Genomic DNA, 19,687 nt, shown 5'->3' on the forward strand with positions numbered 1-19,687 from the left:
TCTACAAAGCATGTAACTGTGTATATGTGTGTTAAATTTGTCCCCAAATAAACAGCCAGCTTTAACATGGTCGATACAATATCTTCAAAGTCTTTTTTTGAATGAAACACCTGACATGGCTGGCTTATGCAATGAATATACCTTCATTAAGGAACATTTGTTAATATCCCAGTTTCACCAGGAAAAATAAAGCTATTCTATGAGTCATGTCACTCACAAACGTGAAGTAGCATATTGGAGTCACATTATACCTTTTTCATTTTAATCAGGAAATAGTCAATAAAGTCGCGAGGGTTATTCACATCCAGAGATTCCTGATGTTCTTGTACTTTCTCTAAAACAAACTTCTTTTGCAAAGCAATATTTTTAAATAACTGATGATGAATTCCTGGGAGATAATGTAAAATGGGGAAAATATTGTAGAGCTGAAAGAGGAAGAGATTCATTGTTAGTTCACTCCACAAACATTCGAACGTCTTTATAACTTGTGAGACTCTGCTATGTGCTGAGCAGGTAAACATGACTAGGGCTTGCTTCCTATACTACAACAGACACCACAGAAATAAAAACGAATCATCAGAAACTACTACAAAGATCTATATGCGGACAAACTGGGAAACCTAGAAGAAATGGATAGATTCCTGGACACATGCAACCTACCTAAATAGAGCCAAAAAGACATAGAAAACCTAACAGACCCATTAACAAGACAGAAATTCAATCAGTAATAAAGAATGGGAGAGGGAGGAGGAGATGGGGTGGGAGTGGTGGTAGGAGGGTGGGTATGGTGGGAAGAATCTCTATATTCCTAAAATTGTACTTGTGGGAAGAATCTCTATATTCCTAAAATTGTACTTATGGACTTTGTACTCATTAAATAAAAGATTTCTAAAACAAACAAACAAACAAACAAACAAAAAAACCCTGCAGGTCTGGTTGGGGGTGGGCATGTAGATGGGCAGGGGGGTGCCCAACCTCTCTATTTGTTTCTCTATATCTTTTTTTTCCTGTATGGAACTTCAAACACATTTGCCAAGCTCCCCCTACTGCTGCTGTCTGCAGCTCCATGGATCCATGATTTCCCATCCAACCTGGTCCACTGGGGGCTGGCGCCAGCCTCCTCATTCCGCATCTCGGCTGCACCTCCACAACTTCCATTCTTATTTGTTCCATCAGCAGTTACTTGCCCAGTCTGTTGATCTCCTAGACTTCCTGCTGTGAATTTCCTGCAGCTCTATCTCCAGCATGTATCCTCTCTCCTTTTTAACTATTTAATTTTCCTCGTGTGACTCGGATCATCCTGTTGCTATACCACCATCTTGGAACCCATTCTGGGTTATTCACATGCCCTTCTTGTCACCTCTTTCCACATAAGAATATTGAGGTTGAAAGGTCAGATAACAACTCAAAGGCAACAACTTAGTGAGATCAGAGTTTGAACTCAGTGTTCGTTCCAATTTACACTACATGTATTTCTCCTGGGAGTCACCAAAAAAGTTAGGACTCATACTCTGATTCTAATGAAGAAACAGTACAACAGGAAGATTAAGGAGGTACCCAGATCACTTAGCTTATTGTATTTGGGCATTTTCCACACTCAGGAATATTCACATTTACCTGACTCAAAGTTCCTTCTTGGTCCTAGAACTCACTGCCTCTGCTTCAGACAATACCTTAGTGATGAATTAAACTTTTAAACAACTTACTCAGAATTGTAGCTTGAATAAAACAATAAATAGAGACTTAGAAAATCTAGATCTGGGTGCCAATGCTCTGGCATAGTAGGCTAAGTCTCTGCTGGTGGCACCTGTATTCCACATGGGCACTGGTTCATGTCCCAGTGCCCCACTTATGATCTAGCTTTCTGCTTATCCCTGGGAAAGCAGTGGAAGATGGCCCAAGTAATCCACATGGGATGGTACCTGGCAGAAGCTCTTGGCTCCTGGCTTCAGACTGGCCCAACTCTGGCCATTGTGGCTATTTTGGGAGTGAACCAGTGCATGAAAGACCTTTCTCTGTCTCTCCATTCTGTCTGTAACTCTGCCTATCAAATAAATAAAATCTTTTTTAAAAAGAAAAGAAAATCTAGGTTCTAGATCTAGTTCTCAGGTTGTCTTGCTAAATAACTTTGGAAAATATTAAGAATAGCTCTGAGTTCAAATTTGCTGTTCCTAATTTAGAGAGGGTAGATTTTATTTTAGTGTCCTTGCCAGAGTGAACACATCCTGATGTATGATTTACATAGAATTTTAATTGCTAATGATTATAAAACACAACTTCTTTGTTTTTTCTAAAAATGAACCATGTTAAGAAATACATTTCCCATTACCACACTCTATGTAAAAATTGAGGGGCAGGCATTCTGTGTAGTACTTGGACATTGCTTGCTTGTCTTGCTTGCATCCCATGCCAGTGTGCCTAGATTTGAGAGCCTGCTGAGGTCTCATCCCAACTTCCTGCTAAATCACATCCTGGGAGGCAGTATAGGATGTATAAATTGCTTAGGTGAGTGCTGCCCACATGGGATACTCCTATTGAGTCTCATGCTGCTGGCTTCAGTTACAAGTAGTATCTCGAAAAACATTACTTTGGATGCTTTTAAATGGTTCAGAGGAGTGAGCAAAAGATATCTTACAAAAATATTTCATATTTAAAGGGAACTCTGATGTTACCTGTACCCAGGGAGTACTGGAAAGTCTGGTGTTTTCATGAAAATACTTATTCAAGGTTTGAAATGTCTGATCACTGTAGTCAAAACGATTCTGGAAGATGATGGAGCAGATCACGTTGCAGGGAACACAGAACAGAAGCGAAGAAGGATCGCAGGGAGACGCTAAGAAAAGAAGCAGAAGTGAGTACATCAGATCTTACATTGAGTTTAAAATAATTGGGAAGGATTGAATACTTGGACATGTCATCATTATAAGCCTTACTTGCTAAAATGAAATTACAGTTACTCAAACAAAGCTGTCTCCTTCACTCCAGTTTATTTGCTACTGTCCTCACAAGTATTCTACTACTCATATCATAATCCAAACTTTTCTAATGAGCAGGATGGAAAATAATTCAAAAGAAATAATTCAAAAATATCTTCATGTGTGGAATTTAGATCTTATTGTGGACATTCCTTCATCATGTTCACATGATGAATTTGATTTAAAGAGAGTTGAGCAATCTAACAAGTAAATCTACAAGGCAAGTTAAATTTCATTTCACAAAACATAGGGTGCTTTTGTTACAGAAGAGAAAAATAATGACAGTGGTTGAAGTTATATTAATATATTAAAAATAGATTGTAGTTTTAAGCAGGCTTCTGTATGTAATAAAGAGTACAAATCCATATTCTAAGGTTTGGCTGCTAGCAGCTTTTATTCTTCACCTTTATCTTCCTCATAACCTATGAATGGATGATCTGAAAAAATGAAGAAAGCTCAAGTGCTCTCTTCTTTGGAACAAACAGAACTATATATTTCCCCTGGTTTGTGGTAATTAAGAGTACTAAAAATGTAATGTATAGGAGTGGAATTGACATTTTGAGCTTTCATGATTGTTTACAGCCCTGAACAATGTTTTGTTTTTCTTCTTAGTATTTGTTGAACTCTTGACTTAGCATAGGGTTAACCTTGTGAATATAAAATGAACTGAAAGAAGTTCATTGTAAAAATTAAGAGAGGGATTAGGAGAGGAAGGAGGAGGAAGGGTGAGAGCATGGGTGGGAGGGAAGGCGGGATGGCAAGCACCACTATGTTCCTAAATCTGTGTACTTAACATACGTGTAATTTGTGTACCTTCAATAAAAAGACAGTCTATTGTAGCAAAATGTATTTTATTTAAGCCCCACGATGGACATAAATAAAAAATTGCAGCACATTTGCATGTAAGAAAGAGAAAGGAATCAAAGCATAGCACCAAACTCTAAAGTTAAATAAGAGAGGAATATGTGAGCAAATCTACAAAACAATAATTTTTTAAAATTGTATGAAGAATTCTTTACTTATTGATAATCACTTAATTAATTTTCCAAATGGAAAAAATGATAAGAGTGGCTGAATGTATAAAAAACAAGTCCACTGCATGCTGCCTACAAAAGACTTTCTTGATCTGTAAAAACACACACAGACTGAAAGCAAAGAGATGGAAAATGGCATTTCATGCAATGAAAATCAGAAGAGAAGAGGTTTGCCTATACTTTTATCAGACAACAAAATCTTTAAATCAAATATTTTAAAAAGACAGTTTTTTTTCAAGAAGGTTGTATAGAAGTACCCAGTGTTTGCTTCCTCCTTCCCAGAAAAGACAAACATTAAATAAATAGCTGTATTAGTTAACTATCTAAGGACAAGTTGCAAAACCCAGTAAGGGATAATGAGAACCTGGTAGAACATAGAGAATAAATTGAAACTATAACTACCATATGCTCCAGTGATTCCCTTCTTTGGTATAAATTTAAACAAAGGGAAATCAATATATTGAAGCTATGCCCACATTCTCATGTTTTTTGAAGCATTAATCACAGTACCAAGAAAGGAATCAACTTAGGTGTCCATCAATGGATGAATAGCAGAAATAAATGTGATATATAAACACAATGAAATAGCATTCAGATATTAAAAAGAATGAAATCCCATCATTGGCAGCACAAATGAACCTGGAAAAATGTTATGTTAAAGCAGACGAGGTAGGGAAACAGAAGAACTCAATATTTGTCTCATATCTCATAGGATAGGGTAGTGTGGTGCTTACCAGAAACTTGGGTAGTCAGGAGAAAAGGTGGAAGGGGATATGTGGATCAAACAACACATAATCACATTTAGATGGAAGGATGGGGGAAATCCAGTATAAGCACATGTATAGAGAAAGAATGTAGATAAGTAATTGCCTGGGGTTAAGTACGAGGGAAAAGGAAGTGAATTGTATGGGTAAGAGAAATTTGATTGGCACTAATGGTTAAGGAATTTCTTGAGTCATGAAAATGTTTTAAGATTCACTTTCATGAAGATTGCACAACTCTTGAGAACATACCATTGGATTGTCCACTTGAAAAAAGGTGAACTATATGATTTGTGAATTTCATATCAAAAAGCCATCTTTTAAAATAATAAATAAATTATGTTAATGAATAAGTACTTAAAGTAAGTTTATGGACCAATAAAGGTAGTATATGCCTCATATTCTTATTCCTTTTCAGACATATCCCCCATCCACTCCTAGGTAATATGCTTCTTTTTTTTTTAAAGATTTATTTATTTATTTGAAAGTCAGAGTTACACAGAGAGAGGAGAGGCAGAGAGAGAGAGCGAGAGAGATGTCTTCCATCCAAAGGTTCATTCCCCAGATGGCCACATGGCCAGGGCTGTGCCGATCTGAAGCCAGGAGCCAGGAGCTTCTTGCGGTCTCCCACGTGGGTGCAGTGGCCCAAGGACTTGGGCCGTCTTCTACTGCTTTCCCGGACCATAGCAGAGACCTGGACAGGAAGTGGAGCAGCTGGGTCTCGAACCAGCACCCTTATGGGATGCCGGCGTTTCAGGTCAGGGCATTAACCCACTGCGACACAGCGCAGACCCGGTAATATGTTTCAAAAGCCCTCCCTCCCCAAATGTTCAGTGACACTCAATCTCAAGAAACATATGCAATGGTAGAAATTAGATCATGCAAAGATTTCTAAGACTTCTATTATTTTTATATTAATAGCAAAAATAAAAGAAAAACAAAACTATAGAGATGATAGTAAAATATGGTTAAAATACAATGGGAATTCAGCATATTCTTTATAGAATTACCAATCATCTTAAAAATATTGAAATACTGATACTCCAAAACCATATTTATCTTATGATTCTGGTCTTCCCCCTTCTCTGCCTAGTCTACTGTCCACTCCTTTCTTCCTCCACCTCCTTCCCAGGCTGTTGTGTGCATATGTACATCTATACATCACGGAGAACTGTGACATAGCAGCCCCCCCCCTTCACACCCACACTCCCCCTTACGAGCCATAATTCAGCTTTCACATTTGGAAAAATTTTCATCCTTGCAATGTTACCCAAGACACTTCTAGAGAGCTTACTCAGTTTTTCATGCTAATATGGCCACATCTTCTAGCTCATTACTAACCTCATGTTCTTTTCATCTTCTTGTGCACACAGCTAACCATATTGTCCAACTCCTCTTGCAGGGGTGCCCCTTCCATAAGTGACTGAAACACCATTTGCTCTTTTCCTTGTTTTGGTATTCCTTCCCTTCTACAATCACACAAAGACACGTGCCCTGCATGATATTAGAAGCTAAAGGATGAAGATACAAAATCCCCATCATCTTGGTGCCTGAAAGAGCTTTTATGCCAATAGCTTCAATGCTTACTGCTCTTCCATGAGAAGAAATGTTTTTATCTTGTACTTGAGCCATCATTCTTACTTACACCATTTATAATAGTATTGAGTCTACCCAATTACTGCTTTTAATTATGCAAGAAATATACACCATTGGTTTTTTTTAACTCTTCTACCAGACACAAAGCTTCTTCCTGAATTCGATCTTCAATAGTTTTCTTTCCCATCCCCATGTTCCGCAAAACTGTGAGTGAGAAACGCCGGGTTTGCTTCCATATTTCTCCATTGCTGAAAGCAAGTCCTATCAAGCAAAAAAAAAAAAAAAAAAAAAAAAAAAAAAAAAAAAGTAGAATTTGATTCATTTTCATGACTTCTAGGTGAGAGTACTCATTTCTGGAAATCATCTATATACTTAAGTAGGATGGAAGTATAGCCAGTTTAGTGAGCTTCAGGAATTCCCATTGAGCCCTAGTATCTTTTCCCTTCTAAAATAAGTTGACCTAGTGGTCAGTATTGTGACATAATGTATTAAAACACTGCCTGCAATGCTGGCATCCAATATGGGTGCTCGTTTGAGTCCCAGCTGTTCCACTTCCAATCCAGCTACTGCTAATGTGTGTGGGAAAACATTGGAAGGTGGCCCAAGTGCTTGGGCCTCTGTACCCACGTGGAATACATAGAAGGAGTTCCAGGCTCATGGCTTTAGCCTGGCCCAGACTTAGCTGTTGCTGCCATTTGAGGAGTGAAATAGCAGATGGAAGATCTCTCTGTCTCTGTCTCCCTCTTTCTCTGTAACTCTGACTTTCAAATAAAAAAACTTTTAAAAAGAGTATTATAGTTTTTAACACAAATTCATAAGACATAGGTGGCAAATTTAATGGTTGCTAGGGGCACTGTTGCATCCATAGATTTAAAAAATGCATTAATAATGAGTTAAAGAAAAATTATTCACAGCTTTATTTTTAAAAATGAAAAGTTTATTCATAAATTTCCCGAAAGCCTTACAATTAGTCAAAACTTTAGCCTATTTGGAATCTTTGCAACCCACAAACTTTTGCATTCCACAGAAGGAAGCATACCTGATCCCTGTGTGATTCTGTCAATCAATGGAAGACTTCCTCTTCCAGCAAACTCCTCTCCAAGATCAACCAGGGCCTCCTTCACTGCCTGGTATCCATGCAGCACCACAGTGGGTTTTGTGCCCAGATACACAGTGAACACGGGGCCATAGACTTTTGCTAGCTGAAACAGGAACAGAATATACAGGAAAAGTTAAAATGTTAAAAATGAAATGTACATAAGTGAGGGAAATATTTAAATCTATAAGACACACATTTTAATGTTCATTCAACATTATAAAATATTTCAGCTTCAAGATTAGAAGCTAAGAGGAAAAAACATTATTTAAATGACAACCACTATTATGTTACTAATAACTTTAACATTGTGGTATCACCATTACTAATTATCTTCTGTGTAACTCTTAATGTGTGACAGGGGCTATATTATTAATTTGTTCATTTTTTTCAAACATTTTTTCTGTCAAATCTGTTTTGCACCAAATTTCTCCTTGATTCTGATAAATATAATAAATCACTTGTTGTCTCTTCCTGTTTAAGAAAAATCCCTCCAATACACCTGGTATGTTGATTATAATTGCCCTACATTTTCTTTTTTTTAAATTTTTTTCTTTATTTTTTCTTTCTTTTTTTAAATTTTTTTATTTCATAAATGTGAATTTACAAAGTGCAACTTTTTTTTAAACATGTATTTAATGAATATAAATTTCCAGTGTACAGCTTACGGATTACAATGGCTTCCCCCTCCCATAACTTCCCTCCCACCCGCAACCCTCCCCTCTCCCGCTCCATCTCCCCTTCCATTCACATCAAGATTCATTTTCAATTCTCTTTATATACAGAAGATCAATTTAGTATAAAGATTGCAACAGTTTGCACCCACATAGAAACACAAAGTGAAACATACTGTTTGAGTACTAGTTATAGCATTAAATCAAAATGTACAGCACATTAAGGACAGAGATGCCACATGAGGAGCAAGTATACAGTGGCTCCTGTAGTTGACCCAACAAATTGACACTCTAGTTTATGGTGCCAGTAACCACCCTAGGCTGTCATCATGAGTTGCCTAGGCTATGGAAGCCTTCCAAGTTTGCCGACTCTGATCATATTTAGACAAGGTCATAAAAGACAGAGTGAGGATAGTAACCAATGATCCTAAGAGTGGCGTTAACCAGGTCTGAACAATTATACAGCATTAAGTGGGGAAGAGGACCATCAGTACACACAGGTTGGGAGTAGAGCCATTGGTGGTAGAGTAGAGGTTATGATTACAAAGGAATGAGGCCCAAGTGCACTTGACAGGGTCTAGAATAAAGGACAGAGTCATTATTAGAGGAGCTAAGAAAGGTGCTGTCTAAGCTACAATTAAGTTTTCTGATTGAGAGGCAAATAGAACCTGATAGAAGGGGCTTGATAATAATCTGGTGGGCTTTAGGCCTTGTAAGTTAAGAGGCCCAGACCTATCTATCTCTTCACATGGGGTACATCCTAAGGGAGGTGTGAACCTCCTAGGGGAAGGCACTCTGTTGACTTTCATTACTTGGCTGGGCTGGGAGGAGAGCTGGCCAGGTAAAGGCAGGGGGCATCTCTAACAAGAAATTTACAGTTCTGCCTGCAATGCTGCTGACCCTACTTGACCATCCCCTCAGCTGCAGTGGTCACTTTGGAAGTTGGGCTGAGTGAAGGGCTTTTCAGCTTAGAGACGATAAGATCTGTGGCTCTGACCTGGGCATCCTTCGACTCCAGGGCAGGTCCATTTCCAGTGATCCAACTCTTGGCAGAGCTGCCAGGGCTCTTCACAAGCTGACTTCTGCTGAAGCCCAGGCTTACCACATTGAAAGCCACTGCAGTGGACTGGCCTGTTGGGTCTCCTTGAGGGCAGATCACTGTACAGATCAGCCATTAATAGGCCTGCCACCCATTGCTTCTGATGCCGAGCTTTCTTTTCCTCCTGGTTTGTGTTCAAGCAGACCAGAGGATGCAAGTCAAGGGAGTGCCCGTGTCCCATCTCTAATCTTCGGTGGCCTGAACTCCAAGTCTATAGTCACAGGCATGTTCTGTAGTAGTTTTTCTAAGGTAGACAATGCCCATGAGGAAAATTATATTCTCACTTTAAAACTTTCTTTCCCTTTGGTCTGAAAGGGAGGTTTTTTCTACTTACTGTTTACTTCGCTGATGGCGAAGTAAATCTAGCTATGAGATTATTATTTAAGTTCTTATTTTGGCTATGCTATTACAGAAAAATGTTAGCCATCTCTTTTATAAGGTCTGAAGATTAACTTGTGCATTATACAGATTCCTTCATAATAGAATTAGTTTCCTACCTTGAGGAGAATAGAGAAATGAAAGAACAAGTTGGGCTTAGAATAGAGAAATGAGGGAGCAAGTCCTAGATCGCTTGCTGACAATAGCAATATTACATGAATACTTAGCAAATCGTTTCAACCATTAGATAACAACTTAAAAAAACATTTACCAGAAGGTCCAATGCCTTCTATAAATTTTCAGAATCATGTATTTGAAAACACCTCTTAAATATCTAACATGGTGTAGTTTGTTTAGCCAGTAAACTTAAGCACAACCATCTAAAATGTTTTTAGTTTCTTTCTACCAACAAGTTTAAAACATGATACACAGATTCAGGTCCCACAAATTAAAATGTATCTTTGATTGATTTTAGCAGCTTAAATTTATGGACAATCTTATCTATAAGCCATTTAAAATAAAACTCTTAATAAAATTTCCCCATGTGGACATACAATATGTACACACATATAACATAGCATAATAGACCAATATAGCAATTTTAATAATACCTTTTAAAACCTTTAACTCTTTTTGTAGATTGCCAATTGATTTTAATTGCTTTTTGTTTTTAGTAACCTCAGTTAACTATACTTTCTCTCAGTTGGTACTGTTAATACATTATTGGCTTCATCTGTTTACAGAGCCATCCCAAAGTACTGAATACAATAGAAGTGGCTGGAAAAAGTCCATAGGAACCTATAGGAGGACAGCTAAACACAGAACCAACAATGCTTTAGTTTTATGAGCAGTACATCATATATAACTATGGATGACAAAAGACTTTAAGTTGCCATGTTTAAAATTATAAACTCATCAACCAACCAGAGGCACTTGCTTACTTCACAGTATTTTTGAAAGCACCTGTAGGATTTTACAAGTATTTAACCCTGTAGGCCTCCGGGGCTTTCTCATTAAGATAACTATCATGTCTAGTAACACAAGATCATTAGACTTTTTAATTCTCAAACATTTGTATTAATAGCATTTTCCATTATAGAAACTTAAAATTTGGTACCACATCACATCTTGACATTACTTCTAATATAATCCAAATAGCCTGATTAGTTGGTGTCTCTATAAGATGAGAGACATATCTCCTTCGTTTTTTTTCAGTTTGGCCCAAACTGGAAAAACCAAAGTCCAGGATTTACTGGAAATTTTAGAGTCCAGATTGTTTGAAACTTTGATTTTTTGAATGCCTGTCAAGAATGCCAAGAAGGCTCAAAATCCAAAATATCTGGTTGAAATAAGATTCCTTAAAATCATGACCTAACATAGACCAAATTTGATCATTGTTACAAGGTGATTATTCAAATCTTTGAAAATAAGCACATATTTAAATAACCCACAGCTCTTAATAAAAATTCAGCTGTTTTTGAACAATTAGAATTTAACAGACATCAAGAGAACATAATAGATTACTTTAACACATTGCTCTAACAGAGCATCAGAGTTTAATTCTGTGTCAAAGAGAAATTGAGCTTCCTGTGATCTTTTGCTGTGAGGTTTCCTTCCTTTACCTTCTTTCATATTGGTGACCATGTTTCTGTGTTTCTGTGTGTAAGACATCTTTAAGCATCTTTTGCAGGGCAGGATGTGTGGCAACAAATTCTTTCAGTTTCTGTTTGCTATGAAAAGTCTTAATTTCACCTTCATTCACAAATGAGAGCTTTGCAGGATATAATATTCTGGGCTGGCAGTTTTTCTCTCTTAGTACCTGGGCTTTATCTTGCCATTCCCTTCTAGCTTGTAGGGTTTCTGATGAGAAGTCTGCTGTGAGTCTAATTGGAGATCCTCTAAGAGTAATCTGACGTTTCTCTCTTGCACATTTTAGGATCTTTTCTTTATGTTTCACTGTGGTGAGTTTGATTACAACATGTTGTGGTGAGGATCTCTTTTGGTCATGTTTATTAGGGGTTCTGTAAGCTTCCTGTACTAAGATGCCTCTGTCCTTCTCCAAACCTGGGAAATTTTCTGCTAGTATCTCACTGAAAGTGCCTTCTAATCCTTTCTCCCTCTCCATGCCTTCAGGAACTCCTAGAACCCGAATATTAGGTTTTTTAATAGTATCCTGTAGATTCCCGACAATATTTTTTAGATTTCTAATTTCTTCTTCTTTTCTTTGGTTTGCCTGTTTCCTTTCCTGTTGTCTGTCTTCTAAGTCTGATATTCTCTCTTCTGCTTTGCCCATTCTGTTTTTAAGGCTCTCTAATGTGCTTGTCATTTGATCTATTGAATTCTTCATTTCATTATGATTTCTCGTCACTATCACAGTTTCTTGTTCTACTAGTTGTTTCATTTCATTTTGATTCCTCCTTAATATTTCATTTTCATGAGAGAGATTTTCTATCTTGTCCATTAAGGATTTCTGTAGTTCAAGAATTTGTTTTTGAGAACTTCTTAATGTTCTTATCAATTTTTTGAGATCTGCTTCTTGCGTTTCTTCTATCTTATCATCTTCATGATCTTGATTTGGGGTGTCTTTTTCATTTGGGGGCATCATAGTGTCTTCCTTGTTCTTGTTACCTTGGTTTTTGCGTTTGTTGTATGGCATGTTGGAGATATTTGGTTTCTTCACAGTGGTGTTTTTTCTTGTTACACTATGGCTCTATATTAAGTGGACTGTCTGCTTTCGGTGGAGCCTTAGAGGCTTGAGATGAGTGTGGACTGAGAGCTGTGTTTGGTTCCTCAGGGTTGAGGGTGTGTCAAAGATGACACTCCCAGGTTAGGCGTGGTAAATCTCTCTCTTTTTTTTTTTTTTGATTCAAAAGGGAAGTAATTCCGCACAGCTGAATGTAATTGGAGGTAGTTAGCAGGCGAATGATATACCCACGGGAGCCAGAGATCGGAAGCTCTTTCCCAAGGACCACACAGGGAATCTCTGCTGCCCTCAGTGTGGGCTCCAATTCTCCTGCAGTCTCCCACTGGGTTGCCAAGTTAGATGCTAATCTCCTGTTATTTCACCCCTCCCCCCAGAGTCAGGTTTTTCTGCTAGGCTCAGGGCCGGTGCAGACCTGAGGTCGCCCTGCTTATGACGTATGTCCAAAATGGTGCCTGCTCCTTGTCTTGCTAGCCCTTGAGGGGTGAGCAGAGAGAGAGAAACTCGTGTCCGTATCGGTCACTTTTTTTTTTTCCTCTCTCTCTTCTAGTTAGCCTGGTGAACTTTTCCCTACGGGGTTTCAAGCCTCGTTCCCTCTAGTCTCCTCTTTCTGCTTGCCTGCTGGTGTCTCGGGCTATTGAGGTTCGGCTCACCTCGCGTTCCAGCGCTGGTGTGTTGAGTCTGCCGCTGGTGTCCCGAACTTGGGCTCCCACGCTCTCCACGCAGGTCCACTGTGAATCACTAGTTCCAGAAGAGTTTCCTCTGCTGTTTCTTCCCCTACTCTTCCTTGACCCTGCAGTATCTCCACTTTTATTAACCTGTGTCTTGCCGAACTATGAATGTGCTCCCTTCCTATTCCGCCATCTTGCCGCTCTCAAGTGCAACTTTTGTATTGTTGTGGCTTCCCCCACCAACCTCCCTCCCTCCCGTGGCCCTCCCCTTTCCCTCTCCCATCCCGCCCTTTATCGAGTTTCATTTTCAATTACCTTCATATACTGAAGATCAACTTAGTATATACTAAGCAAGGATTTCAACAGGCTGCATTCACACAACTGCACAAGGTATAGGGTATTGTTTGATTAGTAGTGTTTTTAAGTTTCATAGTAAAACACATTAAGGACAGAGATCCTACGTGGGGAGCATGTACCCAGTGACTCCCATTGTTGATTTAACAATTGGCACTCTTATTTGTGACGTCAGCAATCACCTGAGACTCTTGCTATGAGCTGTCTAGGCTATGGAAGTGCCTTGAGTTCACCGACTCTGAACTTGTTTAGTCAAGGCCGTGTCACAGTGGAGGTTCCTTCCTCCCTTCAGAGAAAGGCGCCTCTCTCCTTGATGGCTTGTTCCTTCTGCTGGGGTCTTGTTCACCAGGGTCTTTCATTTAGATTGTTTTTTGCCACCGTGTCATGGCTTTCCATGCCTGTGAGACTCTCATGGACCTTTTAGCCAGATCCGAATGTCCCAAGGGTTGATTCTGAGGCAGGAGTGCTGTTTTGAATTGCCCTACATTTTCTATTCTCCACATATTCTTTCTAATGCCAGAAACCCCTAATTTAATTAATAATGGAGAATATGGCATGCTGGTCAGATTCATTGTCCAGGTTTAGTTTAAACCAGATGTGATCGTTTGGCTCTTTCCTTAACTGATGTTAGCAGAAGTGATATGTGCAAATTCTGTGGTGTTGCATGAAGGGCTATCTCTTCCCTTACTAATGGTTAAAATTATAACATGGAGATTTTTATCTATAACAATGAAATGTGAACAGCATTCTAGGAACATGGGATAGTAGCATTAAGAGAATAAGGAAAACTGGTTCTCAAAAAGACCCTATGGAGGAGAGACAGCCCACCAACACTCACCTGTAGATCATTAGATGAGATATAAATTTCTATGTTCTTTTTTTAACTTTTATTTAATAAATATAAATTTCCAAAGTACAGCTTTTGGATTATAGCGGCATTTTCCCCCCATAACCTCCCTCCCTCTTGCAACCATCCATCTCCTGCTCCATCTTCCATTCCATTCACATCAAGATTCATTTTCAATTATCTTTATATACAGAAGATCAATTTAGGATATACTAAGTAAAGATTTCAACAGTTTGCATCCACACAGAAACACAAAGTATAAAGTACTGTTTGAGTACTAGTTATACCGTTAATTCTCATAGTACAACACATTAAGGATAGAGGTCCTACATGGGGAGTAAGTGCACAGTGACTCCTGCTGTTGATTTAACAATTGACACTCTTATTTATGGCATCAGTAATCACCCAAGGCTCTTGTCAAGAGTTGCCAAGGCTATGGAAGCCTCTTGATTTCTTCTAATCTTTGTGTTATTGGGGTGTTGTCATGTCAGCTTATGTGGTATCCTAAATGATATAGGACCACATTTTATTTTTGAGGAATTATTAATACACTAAATTCTTAGGGTCTCAGCAAATGCATGATAAATACCATTACATAATTCTCATCAATTTTCATATTAATGTGATATTAATACAAAGAGAGCACATTCATTGTAGCTCCTACATACAATTTTAAGAATATAATGACACTTCGGGAGGGAGGTGGGAAGAAGGAAGTAGGATTACACTCTTTCAACTTGTCTCATGGTGGACTCCTTTTGGTGCCCTATAATATATTCTGCATAAAGCAAATATTTGGTTGCTTTTAATAAGGTGAATGTTAATATGAAAGTCCTTTAAGTATGTCAATGGCTTCATTTACTTTTATGACAAATACCAATATTATTAAAATCGTAGCAACACCTGCATACTCTAACCTCTGCTTTCCTCTCCATTGTTACCTTGCCCTATGAACATGTTTTTAATTTGTTCTCTGGGCTATGACTGTGTTGGTCCACAGTCAAGGTCTCCAACAAACAATTCTCTCTCAGACTGTAAATATGTAAAACTGGCTGTTATCTGTATTTCATCAGGTTAAGCTTTTTCATCCCTTAGAGCTCATCTCCAACTTCAGTTTCTCAGAGAGCCCATTGGTGACTCTTTACACACCTGATCCTCCACACTACATGGCCTCTTCATATCATGTCCCTGTTATGTGACTTACAGTCATAAACTTATCTGCATTTTTAATACATATCAGCATACTTACAAGACAGAATTTTCCATGACTCTTGGGTCTTAATTATCTTTCCCTACTGAAATTGGTTTGTAGACACCTAATATCCTATGTAATGCAAAGTAGGCATTTAATTACTTATTTTTTATTTTTTTGACAGGAAGAGTGGACAGTGAGAGAGACAGAGAGAAAGGTCTTCCTTTGCCGTTGGTTCACCCCCCAGCGTGCTGCGGCCGGCGTACCGTGCTGATCCGAAGCCAGGAGCCAGGTGCTTCTCCTGGTCTCCCATGGGGTGCAGGGCCCAAGCACTTGGGCCATCCTCCACTGCACTCCCAGGCTACAACAGAGAGCTGGCCTGGAAGAGGGGCAACCGGGACAGAATCCGGCGCCCTGACTGGGACTAGAACCTGGGGTGCCGGTGCCGCAGGCGGAGGATTAGCCTATTGAGCCATGGCGCCAGCCTAATTACTTGTTGATTATACAATATATTCAAACAACTTGTGCATAGAAGTTACTATGCATGCTTAAAAAATGATAACTTAAATTCAGAGAAGTTGAGAAACTTGCCCAAGACCGTGAATTAACAAGTGAATGAGTTGCAGTGTTGACACGTTCTCTTCAAATCCAGAGTACAATGTATAGGAAGAAGGGGCTTCCAGGGATAGAGCTCTGAGAACTCCGCTATCTTGTAGAAAAGACAAATTTCAGATAATTCATTCACAGTTCATAGTTGCTCCTTTGTGAATAACTTGGACTACAGACATTATTGACTCATTTACTGAGAAAATATAATCAGACTGTGAAAATTCCTGAATTATTACTTATTTCCTTGATCTCAAATTAATATGTACTTTAGGAAAATTTACTGCTGTGACTGTAAATCAGCAGTTTTTTTTTTTAAGATTTATTTATTTGAAAGGCAGAATTGCAAACAGAGGCAAAAAGACAGAGAGAAATTGAAATCTTCAGTGCACTGGTAGACTCCCCAAATTGCTGTAGCTGTCTAGGCTGGGGCAGGGCAGGCAAAAGCCATGAGCCCAGAACTTTCCTGTAATCTGTGCTCACGTAAGATGCTGGCAACCCAAGCAGTGGCTTAACCTGCTACACCACAGTGCTGGCTAAAGCAAGTTTGTAATAACTTAAGGTAGTTTCATATCCATTAGATTTCATCAAAGATTGATTACAATAAAGGTGATCTGGATCACAATATGAACAAAGAATTCCTACTTTGGGAAATTTTAATAATTATCTCATGGTTCTCTTTCCCTTTTATCTGTATACATTCTAAAATCACAGTTAGATGTCCAATGGACACTTAAAAAAAAAAAACTCTCTCTTGAAAACCAAACATTGTTTGAGACTTTTTTTGTATAGTTATAGGACTACCTTCTTAACTCATTGGAGCAATTCAAAGAAAACTGATCATACTTACCATGCTCATGGATTTACTGATGTTCTTGGTATTTAGCTGAAGGAGATTTCCAACAATTGGGAGAGGAGTAGGGCCAGGTGGGAGCTTCTGTTTGGCATAGCTTCGCTTCCACAGAGAAATAAAAACCAAACAAGAAAGACAAATCACCAGGACAATGAAGAGATGCATGGATGTGATTTGTGCAAATGCAATGGTAAGTTTATGATCTGAAAACGTTATAAACGTAGTGCATGCTTGTCACCAAACGTGCTAATCTTGAACTTCTGTTAAATATTACCTTCAGTGTCCTTTGGCCTGGTGGTAGCAATGAAAACAAAATGAGTCAATTAAGTACTGATAAATTAATAAGTTTTCACTGGACATTTCTATCAGAAATAACTTTTACTTCTCCAGAGACAGTGACATTTTGGCCATATTTTAATTATGCGACTGAAAACTATCAGATTTTCAAAGACCAAGCTGGCTGGTAACTGAGATATCAGTTGAGTGAAATGCTTCAGCAACAACCTCCCAACAGAGACACCAGTTTCTTTTTTTCTCAATCTTTTTATTTATATAAAGGGAACAAATTTCACGTATACAATTTTAAGATACTTCCCACCCTACTCTTCCTTCCTCCCTTACTTCTATCCTCTTCCTATCTTATTTTTCTTTTAATTTTAAGACATACTTTCAATTTACTTTATAGTCACAAGTTTAAACCTCCACTAAATAAAGAATAAACAAATAGTAAGTAGAAAAACCACTGTTCCTTAAGAGTATAGACAAGGGCTATAAACAATAATCATTAATTTCAACAGCTCTTCACGCACCAAGTCACTTACACAAGAGCTATAGAAGCCGAGTGAGAGACCACATTGCTTTTTCTCACATAATAGCAATCGAAGTTGCATTGAAAAAAGCAAGGAGGAAAGAATTGCCTATGTCACCTCTCCCCAGCTCTAAGGAGGTTGCCTTGTACAGAGAAGTCTCCTGCTTGAGACAGGAAGAGGGAACCGAAACCAAATGAAAAACCTATCTCAGAAAATTTCAGAGTCAGACTGAAGCACTGTAACTAAAGTCTGAGTATTGGGACCCTCCAGAGCCAGGTGGCCTCCAACAACCCTCCATGAAACATCTTCAGAAAATCGAGCAAAACTCCAGCTGCTCCCCAGTAGGACAGTAGAGGGCACTTAGGGCCTTGTCTTGGAGCTCAGTATCCTGTTGACTACTCTGAGACCCAAATCTGATGAAGCCCCAGGCCTTAATTCTGACCTCTACCAACAGACTGAGTTTACAGAATTGTCTGATGTCAGATGGAGACCTGAATATTGGTGGGATGGACATGTTTGGGCATGCATCACCACTGGCCTTGGGTGGACCTGGCGGGAAGTCCCAGAGGTCTAGTGATTAGGGACACAGGTGGGACCCAGCCTAGTACTGGTCTTGGCAGACAGGGGGCTTTATTACCATCCTCCAACACTGGACATAAAGGAAAGCTCAATGTGTTTGAGATAAATATGTTTACCCTGAGTGGACATCACAGAACTTATACATGTACCAAAATATCACAGTGTACCCCATAAAGATGTATAATTTTATATGTCTTTTAATTTAATGTAGATTAAGGATAGTTGACAAATCACATCAGCCAGTGAATTTAAGAAAAGCAAGTAACAGTCCATAATTAGCAAAAAAAGGATGAAGTTCCTAGCTAAGAGGCCAAGTACACAGGATTCAAACACAAGACTCCAACACTGCTCAGGCTTCTATACTACAGGGCTAGGCTTAACTAGAGTCAGAAACCAGAACTCAACACAAGTTTCCCACATAAGTGGTAGGAGCCCAATCACTTGAGCTGTGACTACTGTCTCCAGGAATGCCCATTAGCAGAGAAATATAATCAAAAGCATATTTGAGGGGCTGATGCTGTGGTATAGTGGGTAAAGCTGCTGCCTTCAGTAGCAGCATTGCATATGGGCTCCGGTTCAAGTCCTGGCTGCTCCACTTCCAATCCAGCTCTCTGCTATGGCCTGGGAAAGGAGTAGAAGATGGCCCAAGTGCTTGGACCCCTGTACCAGAGTGGGGGAGCCAGACAGAGCTCCTGACTTTGGACCTGTGCAGTTCCAGCCTTTGTGGTCATTTGGGGAGTGAAGCAGCAGATGGAAGATCTTTCTCTCTCTCTCTGCTGTTCTATAATTCTGCCTTTCAAATAAAGAAATTAATCTTTTCTTTAAGAAAAAGCAGATCTGAGTCTTGAAACCAGACACTAGGATGGGAAGAGGGCATCCATATTTCAACTGCTAAGGCAAAAGCTCCAATTCTGGAAAGAATTTCAATCAAAATACATTCCACAAATACTAGCTGAGTAATTCCTAGACATCCTGCAGTATCACTCTGATCTTAAAAAATTGTTGAAAATTGAGCAGTTACTGAGTCAATAATTTTTCCACAAATAAGTGAAAAGTTCAGAAAAGTTTGTCCTTTTGTATTCTTTTGAGCTTCGGGAAATAGAATTCAAAAACTTTTCTCTAAACAAATGCTGTCATTAGAATTCTCATCCACACATTGGTCAGCATATTTCTCAAAGTATATCAAATTCTTTTTTTATGACTGGGATGGTAATTTATTACTGAAGTTTTAAAAAAATACATGTCCCAGATATACTTTTTTCTTTGCTTTATTATTTTTGGCATCTGATACTTTAATTTTTTCATATTAACATGATATTAATATGAAGAGGACAGATTAAATGTAGTTTATATATATAGTTCTGAGAATATAATGATATTCCTGCCTCCTTCTTTCCCAACCTTTTTCCCTCTATCTTCTATTTTTTCCTGTAACTGGTTTTCAAAAATGATCAGATTCTAA

At 38.6% G+C, this 19,687-nt stretch overlaps 1 protein-coding gene across 2 annotated transcripts in view; it reads right to left on the bottom strand.

The window, feature by feature from the left end:
* Positions 1 to 17,065, bottom strand: part of LOC133776392 (cytochrome P450 2C3-like) — a 32,150-nt gene extending 15,085 nt beyond the window's left edge. For both annotated transcript variants that reach the window (XM_062215335.1, XM_062215336.1), the window contains exons 1-5: positions 16,835 to 17,065; positions 7,406 to 7,568; positions 6,478 to 6,627; positions 2,673 to 2,833; positions 252 to 425 (exon numbers count right to left, since the gene is read on the bottom strand). In XM_062215335.1, the coding sequence (XP_062071319.1) occupies positions 252 to 425; positions 2,673 to 2,833; positions 6,478 to 6,627; positions 7,406 to 7,568; positions 16,835 to 17,002 (816 nt within the window). In that variant the 5' untranslated portion in view covers positions 17,003 to 17,065. The remainder of the gene's footprint in view (positions 1 to 251; positions 426 to 2,672; positions 2,834 to 6,477; positions 6,628 to 7,405; positions 7,569 to 16,834) is intronic.
* Positions 17,066 to 19,687: the final 2,622 nt, after the last annotated feature.

Source organism: Lepus europaeus, chromosome 17, assembly GCF_033115175.1.
Source record: "Lepus europaeus isolate LE1 chromosome 17, mLepTim1.pri, whole genome shotgun sequence".
NCBI classification, from domain to species: Eukaryota; Metazoa; Chordata; class Mammalia; order Lagomorpha; family Leporidae; genus Lepus; species Lepus europaeus.